The sequence below is a fragment of the Diceros bicornis genome, chromosome 34 (assembly GCF_020826845.1).
Source record: "Diceros bicornis minor isolate mBicDic1 chromosome 34, mDicBic1.mat.cur, whole genome shotgun sequence".
Taxonomy (NCBI): Eukaryota; Metazoa; Chordata; class Mammalia; order Perissodactyla; family Rhinocerotidae; genus Diceros; species Diceros bicornis.
In genome coordinates this window covers 10,490,489-10,506,325 of record NC_080773.1, presented here as the reverse complement: position 1 = coordinate 10,506,325, position 15,837 = coordinate 10,490,489, and the positions used below count along the sequence as shown (strand labels likewise).

At 37.6% G+C, this 15,837-nt stretch overlaps 1 protein-coding gene across 2 annotated transcripts in view; it reads left to right on the top strand.

Moving 5' to 3' along the window:
- LSM14A (LSM14A mRNA processing body assembly factor) overlaps nucleotides 1-14,474 on the top strand; it is a 52,269-nt gene extending 37,795 nt beyond the window's left edge. Inside the window, exons 5-11 of one of the 2 annotated variants that reach the window (XM_058529138.1) lie at nucleotides 2,864-3,040; nucleotides 3,322-3,387; nucleotides 6,041-6,223; nucleotides 6,329-6,500; nucleotides 7,781-8,012; nucleotides 10,400-10,477; nucleotides 13,741-14,474. In XM_058529138.1, coding sequence (XP_058385121.1) covers nucleotides 2,864-3,040; nucleotides 3,322-3,387; nucleotides 6,041-6,223; nucleotides 6,329-6,500; nucleotides 7,781-8,012; nucleotides 10,400-10,444 — 875 coding nt within the window. In that variant the 3' untranslated portion in view covers nucleotides 10,445-10,477; nucleotides 13,741-14,474. The remainder of the gene's footprint in view (nucleotides 1-2,863; nucleotides 3,041-3,321; nucleotides 3,388-6,040; nucleotides 6,224-6,328; nucleotides 6,501-7,780; nucleotides 8,013-10,399; nucleotides 10,478-13,740) is intronic. The other variant, XM_058529139.1, reaches the window with a different exon arrangement.
- Nucleotides 14,475-15,837: the final 1,363 nt, after the last annotated feature.

Here is a 15,837-nt window from a genome sequence, read left to right as displayed (position 1 = left end):
TGTGGCTTAGCGGTTAAGTGCGCGTGCTCCGCTGCTGGCGGCCCGGGTTCGGGTCCTGGGCGCACACTGACCCACCGCTTCTCTGGCCATGCTGAGGCCGCGTCCCACATACAGCAACTAGAAGGATGTGCAGCTATGACATACAACTATCTACTGGGGCTTTGGGGGGAAAAAGTAAATAAATAAAATCTTTAAAAAAAAATAAAATAAAGCAGTGCAGGAAGAAATTTAGAGATAAATGGAACAAAAGTCCGAAACAAATCCAAGTATAAATAAGTAAGTAGTATATGATAAAGATATTATTTTTAAATTAGTAGAGGGCCAGCCCTGTGCCTTAGCGATTGGGTGCGCGCGCTCCGCTGCTGGCAGCCCGGGTTTGGATCCTGGGCGCGCACCGACGCACCGCTTCTCTGGCCATGCTGAGGCCGTGTCCCACATGTAGCAGCTAGAAGGATGTGCAGCCATGACATACAACTATCTACTAGGGCCTTAGGGGGAAAATAAATAAATAAATAAAATCTTTAAATTAGTAGAGAAAGGCTGGCTATCCAACAAGTGATGTTGGGACAGACAAGTGCCTGATCATTTGGGAAAAATAACTCTAGATTCCTTCCCTCATACTTAGGACTAAAATAAATTTTAAATAGATTGAAATGCTAAAAAAAATCTTTTTTAAGTTCATATTTATTAGAAAAAAGGTATATTTATATAAAGCAATGGCAGAGAAGGCCTGGAAGTCTGCATTTAAATTTCACCAACTAAAATTTCTGAATTTTATAAAATTAAAACACCTAGAATTTTCTTTTAACTATGATAAGAATATAAAGATAGCTCTAGGGATGTGTTTTTTATTAAGCTGAAATAGCTTCTGGGTTTATTCCTAATAGTATGTCCAGTGTCACCTGTATTTCCTTATTTATAATAAAATTGCAATCATGACTGGTAGACCTTGATTACAAAGGTTTTTAAAGTACACAACAAATAAGTTCTTTTATTTATTTTTTATTTATTTATTTTTTTTGTGAGGAAGATCAACCCTGAGCTAACATCTGTGCTAATCCTCCTCTTTTTTGCTGAGGAAGACCGGCTCTGAGCTAATATCTATTGCCAATCCTCCTCCTTTTTTTTTTTTTTCTCCCAAAGATCAGCCCTGAGCTAACATCTATTGCCAATCCTCCTCCCCCTTTTTTTTTTTTTTTCCTCCCAAAGCCCCAGTAGATGGTTGTATGTCATAGTTGCACATCCTTCTAGTTGCTGTATGTGGGATGCGGCCTCAGCATGGCAGGAGAAGCAGTGCGTCCGTGCGCGCCCGGGATCCGAACCCTGGGCCGCCAGTAGCGGAGCGCACGCACTTAACCGCTAAGCCACGGAGCCGGCCCCACAAATAAGTTCTTACTTGCTATGATTGTCCTGTCACTTGTAGTTCTGTAATACTTGTGAGTCACAGGATCTTTTCTCAAAGAGAAACCTTGGTGAAGTAAGTTTTATAAACTTATAAGATCATTTAATATAGTATTGTAAAATTAACTGAACAGTAGGCTTTTCAGAAAAACCTAGCACTTGTTTTATAAATAAATCCCTTTATAAGGTGATAAGTGCTTACAAAATGGTTTATCATAGGCCAAAACTTACATAAACCACCATGATTTCTCATTATAATCAGTGGGGAAATTATACAGTGTTTCCATAATTATATAAATGGCAGAATAAACTTTGGCATTAATGCCTGGAAATGATGATATACATTTATAATTGCATACTTTATATAACCATAAACCTGGGCAGTATTCCTAATAAACAGTCCCTAAAGCATCTGGTACACAACAACCAATGCATTGTCAGTACTCACCAGTTCGCCAGTTGTTTGGAACCTGTGCAAATATGCACAGGTAGGTAGAAACATTTGCAGCATATTTGGGTTTTGTTTTGTTTTGTTTTGTTTTTGAGTAAAATGATCATAATTTTTTAAGCAAAAGATATTTTGGTGCAATATCATGGGATATGAGAGCACCTTGAGCAGAGATTTACAGCAAACATTATAGGGACAAAAAACATGATGAGAGCAGCCAGTGTTACATACTTCTGTTCTTACTGTGACCAGGCTCTAACCTCATAAGAGGAAAAATGGAATTTGTAAGTATAAAACCCATATTAAGTAAAAACTTGCTAAGAGATTTTTCAAATGGCAAGGAGTGAGTATGGCTACTGTGTAATTATCTGAAGGCTTTATTTGTTGCTGGCCTTTTAGTATTGTTGTTTAATTACCCAAGCCCCTAAGGTATTGAAGAACTTCACCTAACTTTCTAATTCTTTACTTCCTTTGTAATAGAAATTTAATAGAGATAATTCCTCTAGATATAAAGGTATCAGTTGAGTCGTATCTTCAGAAAGTACTTGAAAAGTTAAAGCCTCTGGAAATAATGGCTAAAGTGTCCATATGACCTTAGGTTGTGGTTATTGGGGAAAGCCTGCGTCTGACCTGCCTCTGATCTTTGATAATGCTCCTGGAGAATTTTGTACCAGGCAGCAATTTTTGAAAAACCTACTTAAACCTTATTCCAAGAATGGATTTCTTACCAGGTAGAAATACAGTTAAAGTTCCACAGTTTTTTCTTTATTCGTTTGGGTTTTTTGTTGTTGTTTTAATGTTTCTTTACTAACCTAGTGACCAGCCCACTAAAGATAACCAGTTTTAAACTCTGGTCTAATAAGTAGATGAATTCAAATTTGTAGTAAGGATTTGAATTGGTAGAAATAAAACTCTAGACATTTTTTTAGGGTCTAGATTATTTTGAAATCCCCAAAGGATGGGGTAGTTTCTTATGTTTTGGTTACATTTTAGACCGTTTTGGTTACATTTTAGGTCGTTCAAGTCCTCAGTTAGACCCTTTGAGAAAAAGCCCAACCATGGAACAAGCAGTGCAGACCGCCTCGGCCCACTTACCTACTCCGGCACCTGTTGGGAGAAGGAGCCCTGTATCAACCAGGCCTTTACCATCTACCAGCCAAAAAGCAATAGAGAATCAAGAGCACAGGCGAGGTAGAACTTTAGCTGTTTACTATTCCTTAATTGACTGATCAACATTTTCCATTCACCTTATTTTCATTAAAAAGATTTACTTTATATTAATGATCCTAGAAGGTTTAAACTGAACTTGATTGAATGTTCGGATCTTCAAATTTGACTCAAAGTAGTGATGGTGGTGGGGGTATAGAGTTTTTGGTTTTGTTTTGGGGTGTTTTTTCTCCCTATTTATAACTTTACATAAGTTTTTGATTATGTGTCCTGAGTTGATCTGCCTCTTTGTATGTCTTCTATAGCTGAAGTGCACAAAGTTTCAAGACCAGAAAATGAGCAACTCAGAAATGATAGCAAGAGACAAATAGGTAAGTTACTTGGCTCTGAAAACCATATCCTATGGCTCTTCATAGAATATTTGAAATGTATGATGCATAATTAGTATGAAAAAAAGAACGGTGAGGGTCGGCGGCTGTAAAGGAGTAGCACAGGGGAGTTTCATTGTGCTAACAGAGCAGTTTTTTGTCTTGATGATGATGGTGGTTGTGTGGATCTATATATGTGGCAAGAGGTCATAGAACTATATTTAAAGACATACCCAAAAATGAGTACACGCAAAAACTGTTGAAATCTGAATGAGATCCGTAGTGTGGTTAATTGTATTGTGTCAGCGTCAGTTTCCTGGATTTGATAATATTCAGTAGTTAAATAAGATGTTACCATTGGAGAGGAAGCTAGGTAATGGGCACATAGAACCACTCTGTACTATTTTTTCAATTTTTTGTGTCTTATTATTTTAAAATAAAAGTTTTTTTAAATCATCATTACATTTCTGGAATAAACCCTACTTGATATTAGCCAATTGTCTTTTATTATTTTTTTAATATAATAATATATTTTTTAATATCTGCTAGTAGGGTTTGTACACTTATATTTACATCGTTGTATGGCTTCCTCTTCTGTACTGTCTTTTGCATTTATGTTTTTGTGTCAGTTTCGTGTTAGCATTATAAAATTGTTTTCATTGTTCTCTGTGCTTTTAAGAGTGGCATTATCTCTACCTTAAAAGTTTGAAATGTTTTCTCATTAAAATTATTTAAGCCCTGAGCCTGTTTTTTGAAGTAATTGTTCAAGAACTTTAACTTTCTTTCATGATTGTTGATTTAGTAAGATTGTATACTTTATCTTTTTTGTAATCTATAAAGTTTACCACAAATTCATAGATTTTATTAATATTTTAAAATTTATTAGTAGAGAATAAATTATAATTTAAAACTCTTCCAAATTAAAAAATAAAGGCAATGTGTAATCACCTTGCTTAGATAATAATTAGAAAGTGATTTTAGCAAGATAGATAGATAGATAGATTTTGTGTGTGTGTGTGTGAGGAAGATCAGCCCTGAGCTAACACCCATGCCAATCCTCGTCTTTTTGTTGAGGAAGACCGGCCCTGAGCTAACATCTGTTGCCGGTCCTCCTCCTTTTTCTCCCCAAGGCCCCAGTAGATAGGTGTATGTCATAGTTGCACATCCTTCTAGTTGCCGTATGTGGAAGGCTTCCTCAGCATGGCCAGAGGAGCGGTGCGTTGGTGCGCGCCCAGGATCCGAACCCAGACTGCCAATAACGGAGCGCGCGCACTTAACTGCTAAGCCACAGGGCCAGCCCCTAGATATATTTTTAAATGTATAAACACTTTATTTCTCCTCTATGTTTTTATATGTGTTTTGTATGTGCTATGTCCCATAGAATACAGATTTTGGTTTGATTTACTATATTTCATTTTTTTATTTGGATCCCTCTCTCAGAATAAAATAATTGCCACACTTCCCTCATTTACAAATCATATAAAATAATAAATAAAAGTATCTTTCACTGCCCTTCAAAATTCATCCCCCGGAGATTAACAGAACAGTGAATATTCTTTCAGATTTTTTTTCTTGTGATTTTACAGACATAGACTATACTTAAACTTTTTTTTTTTAAGGCAGAAAGATCATGCTGTACTTCCTGGCTTGTGGCCAAGGCACTTTTAATAGTAAAGCTGAATGTTTTAAACATCCTGCTTATCTAGATTTAGGTGTCTGGATATGCCGCTGTGGGTTTCTGTGGTTTGATTTCTCAAACTTGGGCAACTTGCCAAACTTCAACCTGTCTGTTACTCTGTAGTCACTTCTGATCTTTATCAGTGTATATTAAACATTTCACATAATTATAATCACTGAATTTATACTGCTTTGTTCTCTGTATTTTTGTCTTAACTCATATCAAATACTGTTTCGTATTCCTCTTTTTTTTTCGTCTTAACTATTCCTCTTGTATTGGATATTTGGGTTCTCAAGTTTTCACTATAATTTATGCTACTTGGGTATTGCTTTATCATACCTCATAAATCCTGTTAGTGTGTTATATTGTAGAGAGAATAGACACAGGAGGACTTGAAGAATATGGAGCCATTTAGAGAAAGAGAGTAAAGGTAGAAAGTGGTTGAAGTGGTTGAGACCTGGTGCTTCTTGTCTATTGTTGTCTTCTTGTCTTTTGTTATCTGTGATGTGGAAATAATACCTCCTACCTTGCAATTTCTGCTGATTAATGTTCATTTATTTTTCTTACTATAAATCTTGGTTCCTGTGATCCTTTCCATAAAAGGCTTCCTAAATTTTGAGAACCTACTATGTGTTTGCCACTTGGTAGATACTAGGGGTAAAAACAGAACAAAGTCCCTGCCCTCAAGGAGTATTACAGTAATTTAGTACAGAAGTCTCCCGGATTGTTTGGTTGTGCACTCTATCAGTAACATATATGAGTGTGGGCCCCATGAATATAAACTTCATGCGTGCTATTCTCAGTCCATTCTATATTCAATGTTAGTGAAACTTCATATTCTTTTTATATAAAAAAATACAAATATAGTAATGTGTATAGAGACTTACTTGTAAGCATTTCTCTTGTTGACCATTTAATATAAAGACCACAATAATAGCTTCTGTCCTAAACCAGCATATTCTTTCTTTATTAACATAGTTCCAGGTGCTCCTTCAGCTTCAAGGAGAGGGCGTGGGGGTCATCGAGGTGGCAGGGGAAGATTTGGTATTCGACGAGATGGTCCAATGAAATTTGAGAAAGACTTTGACTTTGAAAGTGCAAATGCACAATTTAACAAGGAGGAAATTGACAGAGAGTTTCATAATAAACTTAAATTGAAAGGTGAGTTTTCATTTTTCTACTTAGAAAATACTCTTATTTGACTTGTGAATTATGGATGTTTAGTACAAGTCTTGACTTTTATGGTATGTGCTTGTTTTTCATTAGAAGATAAACTGGAGAAACAGGAGAAACCTGTAAATGGTGAAGATAAAGGAGACTCAGGAGTTGATACCCAAAACAGTGAAGGAAATGCAGATGAAGAAGATCCACTTGGACCCAATTGCTATTATGACAAAACTAAATCCTTCTTTGATAATATTTCTTGTGATGATAATAGGTACAGTCTTTTAAGCTGCTCTTGTGCTCTTGGGAAGCTGAAGTGTGAAATGATTTCCTATAAATTCACAAAGTTTAATGAATATTTAAAAATATCTGATGACTACAGTTTTTTAATGTTTTATTTTGCTAAAAGAAAATAACTTAACACTAAAATTTTAAATGATTACCCTTTGAGAAAAAGAAATAACCGTATACTATTGTTTAGTGTTGCATTCACATTTGAAAATTAGTAATTAAAACAGAAGCATTTATCTAATAGCTAAAAAATATCTTTTACTTTACCCCTCTACAGTGTAGTTCAAATGAAGCCAGGGCCGAAAGTGGGGCCAGCCCGGTGGTGCAGCGGTTAAGTTCTCGTACTCCACTTCAGTGGCCCAGGGTTCATGGGTTCGGATCCCAGGTGCACAGCAATGCACCACTTGTCAAGCCGTGCTGTGGCAGCATCCCATATAAAGTAGAGGAGGATGGGCATGGATGTTAGCCCAGGGCCAATCTTCCTCAGCAAAAAAGAGGAGGCTTGGCTTCGGATGTTAGCTCAGGGCTGATCTTCCTCACTAAAAAAAAAAAAAAAAAAAAAAAAATGCTAATGTTACTTTGAAGCTTGCTGATATAGTAAAACCCTGCCATGTTACAGTATATGAGGGTCTAGAAAATTGTCGGGTTAATTAAAGGACTCGGCATAACAAGCCAATAGTTTCAGAGTTTCTGCTGCCCAGTCTAAATTGTCCTTCTCCTGGCTCCAGTTTGGTGCCACCTGGTGGCAGTTGTCTACTTCAGTTTAAGCATGGATGGGGATGATTCTGAGTCTTCGTGATTTTCTAGGCTGTAGGGCAGCAGCAGCAATTGAAATGCTTGCTTCAGGCGTCAGGTTCAGAGGTTGGGCCAGGAGCATACTGGAAATTCAGGGACCTAGCCTCCATCCCCTGGCTTCCTGAGACAGGGTTCCTTTCCTGGTTTTGCCCTCTCTTGACCATTGGGGCTGAGTGGGGAGGGCAGTCCATTATATCTGAATTCCCATTATATTGAGGCTGTTGTCATGTTTCTTTGTTCTATCAACTGTGTTTGCAAGAAACTAATACCAGTCGCATTTTCACATGAAGTTAAACAGAATATTGTCGGAACATATTGCCATGGACAGCTTGTGATGACTTAGATAAGGTGCTTATTTTTATTTGATTTTTAGGAATTACTTGGCCTTAATTTGGGAATTAGTGCTACATAGTTTTGCTGAAAATTGTTCTTTAAAATCTGATACACTAAAGATTGTTCTAATAATAGAGAACGGAGACCAACCTGGGCTGAAGAAAGAAGATTAAATGCCGAAACATTTGGAATCCCACTTCGTCCAAACCGTGGCCGTGGAGGGTACAGAGGCAGAGGAGGTCTTGGGTTCCGTGGTGGCCGAGGGCGTGGTGGTGGCAGAGGTGGTACGTTCACCACCCCCCGAGGATTTCGTGGTGGATTCAGAGGAGGTCGTGGGGGCAGGGAGTTTGCAGATTTTGAATATAGGGTAAGTATTATTAAATGCTTTGGGGTTGTGTGGAGTCTGATGAAACTCAAAATGTTTTTACTTTTATCTATTTTGGGTGAATATTGTTAGGGCATTTGTATAACTTCCATTTTGACTTTTCAGTGCAGAATGTACCTGATTAGAATGTTTCTTTAATTTTAAGGAGCAGTAACTTCTTGGCTAATGAGTCCAAATTTTTTTTTAACGATTTTCTTTTTAATTGGAGGAAATAAGAGATAGAAATCTGGTATTTTTTGTCTTTTTATTACAGAACTACGGTTTTAGATTTCATGGACTTGTAAAGTTTCCCCCAAAAAACTATTGGAGGATGACTTAGGGCTATTTCTTTTTTCTTTTTCTTTCTTCTCCTTTTGTTGTTGGAGGCCCAGGGGATCAAAGTATACTTTAACACCAAAACAGGCTAGGAAGGATGTGCAGTCATCCCTTGGTATCTTGGGGGATTGGTTCCAGGACCCCTCGCAGAATCTGCGGGTGCTTAAGTCCCTTAGTCAGCCCTCCTTATCCACGGGTTCCGCATCCATGGCTTCAGCCAACCACGTATCATAAACATAGTACACCGTCTATGGTTGGTTGAATCCGTGGGTGCAGAACCCGTGGATACGGAGGGCCGCAGTTGGCCTTCTGGTACAGTCACTTTAGAATGAAAGACAAACCTATGCGTTTAATGGCAGCTAATATTTATGTAGTATTTCATGTGTACCAGGCATTGTTCTGAATGTTTTTCACATATTGACTCACTTAAACCTCATGTCAACTCTGTGAGGTAGGTTCTGTTTTTATCTCCATTTTACAAATGAGGAAATAGGTATAGAGATATTAAATAATTTGTCCAAGGTGAGCTAATAAGTGATGATGCTGGATCTTGAATCTAGTAAGTTTGTTCCTGAGTCAGTGCTCTTAATTTAGTTTTGTGGAAAAATTCAACTACCTCTTCCCTGGTTTTCTTATTTTACCGTGGTCTTGAAAATATCATGGTATATTGGCATTTGGAAACTGCTCCTAGAAAATTCTATAGCTCTGTATGTTTATATGTATAATTTATTTATTTAAAGGAGTCTACATATGTAAATTGAGTCAATGTCACTATCCTAGTTTTTGATTTTAGAGATAGTGGAGTGGAAGGTATATAATCACAGAAAGGATGAAAATCCCCTTGTAAAGAGGTCTCTTGGAATTGCAAAGGGCAGCTGGAAACAGAAAGACCTGCTGGCAGGAATTTCATTGTCCCATATTTAATATTGTTGATATTGCTCTTGAAAGATCAGCGTTCATGGCTTCTAGGTCTGGTCAGTTAATTTTGATGCTTTTGATATTGTGTCATCACAGCCAAGACTGCTGAAAATTAGCCTGAAGTCCTTAGCTCAGGCTATCCAGTCCTGGTGGCCTGATGCAGCTGGAGGGCTTCTGACTTACAGAATTGCCATTCCAGCTGGGAGACTATGCCTTAGGAAATACAGAATGCCTCTTGCTTATCACTATTACTGCTCTTGATGTTGCCAGTGACCTTTTGCTTACAGAATTCAGTAGCCTTTGCACAAATACTTGCCCTTAATTTCTCTGCAGTATTTGACACTGATGACCACTCACCCAATTTGGAGTCTTTCTTCCTAGTTTTTTTTAATATTCTTGATATTTTTTTCTTTATAAAAACAACACATGTTCCTCAACACAGCCTATAAGGTGCTTCATGATCTACCTACTTCTCCAGGTCAGAAGTCTAGTCCTTTCTCTAGTCCTTGTTGCCAGTGGGATTGTCCTTTCTTTCATTCACTCTGCTGCAAATAAGCGGGCCTTCTTGCTCTTGTTTATACCAAGCTTATTCCTATCTCAGAGTCTTTTTACCCATTCCTTCTGCCTGGAATGTTCAGTTTGCTCCTTCTTGCAAGCATTCATGCTTGATGTTTGCACTATCTCATACACTTGAGCACTATCTCTCCCTCGCTCCCTATCTCTATTTCTCTCTCTCTCCACTCCCTTTCCCCTCCCCTCTCTGCTTTCCCCCTTCCCTTTCTGAGCTTGTCAATTCATAGCTTCTAATCAGTTTTTCAGCTTGGACTTTGTATGCTTTCACTTGCTTTTCTCTGTCTTCACCTGCTTTTGTACTATGATCTACTTAAACTTAACCTTCCTCAAAATGACCTCATCATCTTCTTGCCTTCCCATCATCTCAGCTTGGCCTCCTCCCAGCATATGCACTGGCTAATGGTATACCATTCTTATAGTCTCCCATGCAGTGGAGGTATCCATGATCATGGCCCATTTCCATATCGCCACATTTATTCCTTTGAGATGTCCCTGCCAACTAACTACCATAATAACCCATTGATTGGTCTGCAGACCTTCAGTTTCTCTTTATCTCACTTCAGGCATGTCAGCTACCTGTTGAAGAACCTATGACAACTCCTTGTTGAAGACCACTTTGAGTCAGCTTGGTTTGAGAAAAAGTACGTTTACATTAGACTTGGATCCCAATGAGAATTTTAGTAATTATCGCCAGTATGACTTCACTTGAGTTATTAAACCTTTTAAGCTGTCAGTTTTGACATTTGTGGAAAGAGAGTTGCACCGTTTTATCTCAAATACACCTTTTAAAGATCATTGAAGTCTCAGGGTTGGAAAGCATCTGAGAAGTCTGACCTCCTGGCCAAACCATAAACCTCTTCTGTAGTATCCCTTATAGGGACTGTGAGCTTACTCTTCCTAAGAGCATCCATTCCACCCCAGGGATGTTCTTATTATTAGGATTTCACAGATATACACACAATTTGAGTGAAAATCTTTTTCCCTATATCTTCAACCTATTAGTTTAACTCTACCCTTGTAAACGCACAAAAAATAGTCTTCTTCATGATAATTTTTCAAATGTTTGAAAAAACAGCTGTCATGTTGTCTGTGTAAGACTGGACTGTTTATCTGAACAGTCAGCAATAAACCTTTGAGTAACCACTGTGTGCATGGTACATGCACTTATTGATGCAGACATTTTTTTTGAAGCTGTGTCTAACTGTTCAGTCATTTTGAGCCGTTAGTTAAAACCCTTGTCACATATATTGCAGAATTAGAATGCATTGTAGAGGTTGTCTGTATGAGTTGTTGTCCACATTAGTGTGTCCCTGACAGATAGTCCAACCTCTGCTTGGGTGTTTCAGGGAGCGAGATTCACTGGACCCTTAGGCATTGCCCTGATGGTTAGAAGGTTCTAATGTGACATTGCACTGCCTGCTCTTCTTACTCTGTGAGGGTCCCACTTGAAATGTCCAGCCCTATTTCTCATTACCCTTTAACCTGTCTGATTCAAGCAGGTTGACTCATGGTCATCTCTTACACACAGTATGCTTGATTCCAACTCATTCATTGACCAAATATATTAAAGTGTTCATATATGCCAAGCACTATGCTGGACATTGGTGGTAAGCAAAACAGATGCAGTCCCATCCTTCTTGATGTGTATTGTCTAGTGAGGAGATGGGCACCGCTAAAAGTCAGGGGCTCCCTTTCACTTACCCTTCATATTCTTGCCCAAGGTTTGCTCTAACCTTGGAAACTTCTCTTCCTTCTTCCACTGATTTCTTCCTTTCCTGGCCTCCTGTGGTATCTTCTTTCATTGACACACATTTTAAATACACTCATGTTCTGTATTTCATGTGTTTTGTTTTGTTCCCCATCGCCAGCTAAATGGGAGCCTCTTGGCATTGGTGAATATATATTCTACTTTTCTTTCCACCAAAACACCTTGCTCAGCATGGAGCCATAGTGGGCTTGAATTAAGTGCTTAGCATGTTGATTAGCAATACACTACTGCAGCCTTCAGTGAGGCTGAAGGACCATCAGTGTGGCTAGCCCTTGATTATCCATTTCAAAGTTGAATGACCCTTCTGTCTGCGACTACAGCCCTAATATCAGCAGTCTATGCTTTCTGAGTCATATCATCTGGCACTTTTAAAGGTAGAAATAGTGAATGCTCACTATTATGTAAAGGAAATTTACCTTCAAGGATTTAACTCATTTCTGAAACATCTAATACTTACTCTCAAAGATAGATGTCAATGGTGTTTGCAGCAGCCTTCATGTAATGGGTTGCCTTTGTTCTCTGTTTGCATGAATCATTACAGTTTTGGGGTGAGCATAGGGTTCTGGTTGTTTAATGACAACGTGGGTAAAAATAGGGTCATAGATTTTTAGAACTCCTTAAAATCAGCCAAACTAGAACCTCTCTTCCACCCTACCCCCAGTAGGTAGTTAGGAAAGCAAGGACCCAGAGAGGTAACTCCTTGGTCTAGGTACAAGCTAATAAAGCCAAAACTCCCTCTCTGACTTTCGGCCCAATATTCCTTAAGGATAATGTTAGAAACATAAACTTGGAGTGAGTTTGGTCCTATGGTGCTTTTTTTCCTTTCTTTTTTGTCGGGGAGGAATTTAGGTGGGAGATCATAGGCATGTAGCCAGCTCCTGTTTTATATGCTGCTGCTAAGGAGCTTCAGCCCCCAGCGGGGCGGGGTGAGACAAATTGCCTTCCCTCTGAGTCTGTGTTTCTTCAGAGAGGGTCTGGAGACAATGAGGTATCCAAAATGACTCAGCATAGCACTCTCTCTCTCTCCTTTTCCCCCTTTTATTTTCTCCTCTCTTTCCCACTACCTGTCTCCCCTTCCTCCTCCCTTCTCTCTCCCTCTTTCCCTCTCTCTTTCTTGCTTTCTTTTTTTTACCTTTCAGAAAACCACAGCTTTTGGACCCTAAAAGGTCTGGATTGATCGTACATCTTTCTGAAAGGTAAAAAAAAAAATATCTGGGCATGTGAAGATTGGCTTTGGTGGGGGACCACGGGATTCAGCTTCTTTCTTTCTGCACCAACTTAACACCATGCCATATGTATTCCAATTTAATAACATTGTACAAATGATTTGGTGTTGTATACACAGATAAAGTTGTCTTTAACATAGGAAATGTATATTTCTAATAGTTGGGGTGAGAATCAGCAGTAAAAATCAGGTATGTGGTATCAGTTAGTTCTGAGGAGAATAGAAGCCTCTGGCTGTGATGCTGTGTACAGGCCCTCAGTTTAGGATTAATCTCACTGGAAAGCTAGAAGCTCCTTGAGATTTTTGTTGCTTTCTCCCTGGTTACTTTTTAAAAATTTCCCAGTCAACTCTCTGATTTTCAGAACTTATTTCAAATTTAAAAGTTATCCTTTTAAATTGAATTTTTAAATCATTGCTTTCTCCTGGCTTGAAACTTTGGAGAGAAATGTTATTTTACTGTCTGAATATTTTATTGCTTAGTAAGGACATCAAACACTTAGAGATTTTATTAATCTTCCTCCAAATCTGTTGTCAGTTGTGTTTGATGAATTTGACTACTACGTTGAAGGTTTGATTAAGTTCTATCATTGTTTTTAAAAATTATTAGGACGACAACCAGTGATAGTGGGATATGCCTGTATCTTAGGGGGCCCTTCTTGCTGGGAACAGCCCACACCACCACTGCTGTAACCTCTACTAACTAGAAAATGCAATTAACAAATAATGAGCTACTGCTGGGTGTGGAAGTTAGAAAAAGTGTTTCCTGGAAATCAGTGAAATGGACTTATACATGAAAGTAAAAGGAGGCTATATTTAAAAGTAATGGAAAATATACTGAAGCAAATTAGAAAGAAATGCTTATTAATAAACCAATAATTTGAAACATGAGCTAATTTTTTTTTCCTTTTTAGAAAGACAACAAAGTTGCTGCATAGTCTACAAACAAGTCTTTGAAAATAGGTGAATTTCTAGCTCTTCATGGTCCTGAGAATTGGTTTTAGTCTTTGCGAAGAATGAAGAAGTGGATTTGCTGTATATTTGTCACCAGCACTGGGTTTTTGTTTGTTTGTTTGTTTGTTTTTCTGCTTAATTTCAAGGATACAATGCAGTTACTTTTGGGGGGGTGGGGAGGCTCATCTTAAAAAATGAGCATTAAATATATTTGGAATAGCAGAAGGTTAAGTAATTTCTTATGTATAGTTAAGCAGTACTTCAATGGGACTTATAAGTATTTTTTCATCACTGAAAAGATTTTTCTTATCACTAAATTTTATTTGGCAATTATTGCAAGTTGCCTGCAGATAGGGCCGTGATACTGTGTTTTCAGCCACAGAAGGTTGTGTGTGTGTGTGTGTGTGTGTGTGTGTGTGTCTATATCTATATCTTTCTCTCTTTCTTTCTTTTTGGAAATCCTGTAATATCCCTTTTGAGGTAGCTTATTTCGTCAATTAATTAGGGTGCTGGATGGTAGAGAATTTTGTCAGTCAACTATGTACACACAGTAAATACTGTTTCTTAGGCAAAGGTAACTTTTTTATATAGTTGTAAAATTCCATTATATTCCATTGCCAAAGAAACATTAAGAACTTTGTATAGCTGTATAAAAAGCAACTAATTTTTTAAAGAATAAACATTTTAAAGTCAGACATACTGTGTCCTTGCAGAAGTTGGTGTGCTGAGGAGCAGAGCTATGGGTGGGTCTTTTTTTCATAGCTTTCCAGGCTTAAGAGATTTGATTTTGATTTTTTTTTTTTGAATGTTTGGAACATAAATGAAGATTTGATACATTCTTCCATTGTCTAAAAAGGATAAATTACTGATGCTCATTGTCAGAACTTCATTTTGTAGCAAATGGCATATCACAGGATTTGTCCAAGTAATAGATATTTTCAGTATACAAATGTAAATAATCATAGATAAGAATGTACTTAGCTGTATTTTCAAATAAGTACCTCCCTCCTCTTTTTTTAAGACAATAAAACTAGGCAGCAATTAACCTGTTTTTCCTGATATGCCTGGAATTTTGTCTTGATACCTTGACTCATTCCATATATTTCAAGAGGATTCAGAGTGTTAGAAATTATTTTGGCAACCTATAAGATATAACACTGGTCCTTGGGCCTGTGACCCACAAATGACTCAGTATCGAGTTCATTGCTAATTATAAATTACTAGTAAATCTTTTTGATATTTTAAGCTATAGTGGAAAAAAAAAACATCTGGCCACTTTTGTGTTTTTATGAAGGCCATGGAATAAAGGGATCCAAAGATTTAAATATTTTTATCTATTTTGATTTTTGTTAACTTTCTCCTTAAAATATTCAGTAGTGACAAAGATGTGGAAAACTGCACTGTAGGAGAATTGGAATATTTAAAGATGGTTGATATTTTTAATTTTAATTTTATATCTTTTGTATAGCTCTACAAGAAAATGTTTTGTAATTTGGTTTCATTATTAAGGTCCAGTACTTGGCAGCCATAGTTTAGATGATATTGTTTTAATACTGTTTGCTTGCATGTTAACAACAAAACCTTTTGGAGGACCCACAAATCATGATATTGAACACATTCCCGAGGCATTCTGAACATCAAAGCAAGTGCTGTGGGAATACCTGTGTAGACTGTTTGAGATGTCCCAGGCCAATCTGAAGAAGAAAAACTGTAAATACCAGTTATATGCTCTGAAAGTATGAATTCATGCATTTTCCAAGCCCTCTGGGTTACTGACTAGGGCATTTGGTGCCCCAGTAATAACTGGCAGCATGGCGTACCTGCAGTGCACCTTACAATATTAAAGCAAGGTTTTTATGCTAAGACAGAATAAAACTGTTCAATAAAAATTGTTCGTCAAAGTTCTTTCTCTTTAAACAGTAATATTCTCTTACAATAGAAAGAAATATAATGAAAGGCATCTTTTTTTTAATTTTTATTTATTTATTTCCCCCCAAAACCCCAGCAGATAGTTGTAGGTCGTAGCTGCACATCCTTCTAGTTGCTGTATGTGGGAC